Source organism: Labrus mixtus, chromosome 2, assembly GCF_963584025.1.
Source record: "Labrus mixtus chromosome 2, fLabMix1.1, whole genome shotgun sequence".
NCBI classification, from domain to species: domain Eukaryota; kingdom Metazoa; phylum Chordata; class Actinopteri; order Labriformes; family Labridae; genus Labrus; species Labrus mixtus.
Window position 1 is genome coordinate 12,130,213 of NC_083613.1, and position 2,500 is coordinate 12,132,712.

At 45.2% G+C, this 2,500-nt stretch overlaps 1 protein-coding gene across 1 annotated transcript; it reads left to right on the plus strand.

Annotated features, from left to right (window-relative positions):
* Positions 1-143: 143 nt before the first annotated feature.
* tmem186 (transmembrane protein 186) lies at positions 144-2,244 on the plus strand. Its single transcript, XM_061064929.1, has 2 exons — positions 144-277; positions 1,018-2,244. The coding sequence occupies exons 1-2, from the start codon at positions 275-277 to the stop codon at positions 1,684-1,686; spliced, it is 672 nt and encodes a 223-aa protein (XP_060920912.1). The 5' UTR covers positions 144-274; the 3' UTR covers positions 1,687-2,244.
* The last annotated feature ends 256 nt before the right edge of the window (positions 2,245-2,500 follow it).

A 2,500-nucleotide genomic window follows, 5' to 3' on the forward strand; every position in this document is an offset into this window, starting at 1 on the left:
GGATTAGGTTTATTATTATTATTATTCTTATTGTTATTATTATTAATAATCAATTAATTTCTTTCTAGAATGTAACCGGAAGTACATGAAGCCCTGCAGTTGCACTCTCCGTGACAGTAGGTGGCGTTGTGTACCTTTACACGTTGGTTGACAACCGCCATTAAACTACAGAAGAAGAAGATTATGCTAGCAGTTAGCACCGGTTAGCCCTCACCTACCTATCTTTGAGAAGTAGTTCCTCTATGTTTGCTTTATATGAACTTCGTCTCTCATCATGGTGAGTGTGTTTCATGCTCTAACTGTCCTACAAGAGATCAAAATAATAATTAAAGTTTATTTACCGACAGTCTGACCGCTGGCTGTCCTGATGAATGACAGCTGACCTTTAGACCACCAGAAATATACCACGCAATATAGAAATAATTATATTCATTAATGCCTCGCTTCCTAATATAGCGGAGTTTTTGCTTTTTAACTGAGCAGCCTTTTTTGTGTGTAAAAAAAATACTTTTTTATAAAAATACATTCTACTTCCTGTATGAAAAGGAACACGTTTGTTGTTGGTCTGTCAAATAGACTGATATTATTAATTGTAGTCTATGGCACACAGGGGTCCCCAACCGGTTTGACTTTTTACTCTGGGGACCCCAGACATCCAAAACACTAAATTTTATTATATTAAATATTATATTATTATATTAAAAGTCCAATCATGTGATAGTAAACATTTGTCTTAGACTAGGCTGTTTCAGGTATATTATTGTGGCTGGGGCAGAAAGGCCGGGGTGAGATCTGTGCCCAAAGGGAGGATTTAGTTTTTCTCTGTGTACGATGTATGACCACGGCTGGAAGTTAATGCTGGACCATGAGACCTGGATCAGAGACAGACTGCCATACAGCCAGGCTGGTCCCCAGAATAGGAAAGCCTGGCTGCTGCTCGACCCAGAAGACGTTACAGGACTGTGAGTGTGCTGACGTCTACTGTCTTTAAAGTGTCTAATTCATGTTTTACTACAGATCAGATCAGCAGCGCTGCGCAGGCTAACCTCCCACATCCTGTGCTGTACCGGAGGATCATGTCTGGTCCCAGGTCGGATATCTTCCGGGGTGCACCCCCATTCACCGAGTCACACACCCGTCCTGCAGGTCCTCCATGGACACCCTACCACACCTCAAACCCTAGGCCTGCTCAGGTATTCGGACTTATCCACACAGAAGTACACTATGATTTACACCCTGCCACACATCAAACTCCTCCGAGCCGTGTCCAGACTCAAACTGCTCCAAACGGCGTTCACCGCACTCATTTTGCCCCCCGTGTTCGCCCTCTACCTCCACGGAGACGCCCCCCTCTTTCTTTTAAGCTACACCACCGGGATAGCACTGTTCGCAGGTGTCATGCTCTACACCGCCAGTCACCTTTTCAGGAGGGTTGTCGGGATGATGTACCTGGACCCGTCCCAGACCACTCTAAAAGTCAGCCACCTCACTTTCTGGGGCAGGCGCAGTGACATCATCGTGCCTGTGTCGGACGTTATGACCATCGCCGATACAGGGGACTCACGCAACGAGGTCATATTGAAGCTGAAGAGATACAGCGATCCACAGACGTTCTATTTCTCCACTCATTATGGACGTGTGGTGGACAAACAGGGATTTGAGAAGGTGTTTGGGACTTTAAAATAATCTTTAGTGAAAAACTGAATGGAGAAGGACCTGGTCACCTTCGGTCCTCAGCCTCGGTTGAGGAATGGCAAGTGGAGCCTCTGCCTGAGGGACTTGGGTTACGTCCGGGCATGAAAGGAGCGAGGAGATCAGATAAATACTTTGGTACGAGTCCAGAGCGTCGTAAAAGGATTCTCCTGGAACTCTTTAGAGATCTGTTCCCTGAGAACCGGCCTCTGCATGTCCACCTGCAGCTTGGGAGGCAGCCAGGTTGTAATAGTCAAGCTCGATGTTCTCCTGGACGGCTGGCTGCTGCCCCCTGGTGGCCTGGAGAGACATGACAACATTTAAGTCACAGTGCTACATTGAGTACAGATCCTCTCCAACACGTGCACTGACCTTTCTGCTGTAACAGATAGCCGTCAGAAGCGATGCTACAGTCAGCAGCATGCCAACGAGCCTCACCAGGAAGACTTTTGGAGATGAAACAGATTCATCACATGAAGTCAGAGAATATCAGATTTAAGAAGAAAGATGAAAGAATCAGAGATGTCCTGGAAACAGATAATCTCATGTTTTTTTTAAAAATAAATCTCTTTAATATAAAACTTTCATGTTAGTAAAGTTAATGCTACACACACCTGTCTGATATAGCGCCATGTCATCAGGGACGGAAACATCGTCATTCTCTGAGGAATTATAACAAGGGAGAACAGGGTTATTGGATAAACACCAAACAGAAAGTGTGCAATGTGGTCGACTGTTTTCTGAATGAAATCGTGTAGTGAGCTGGTAAGAGCCTCCTTGGTGCTGATGGGTAATGGAGTTCCTTATT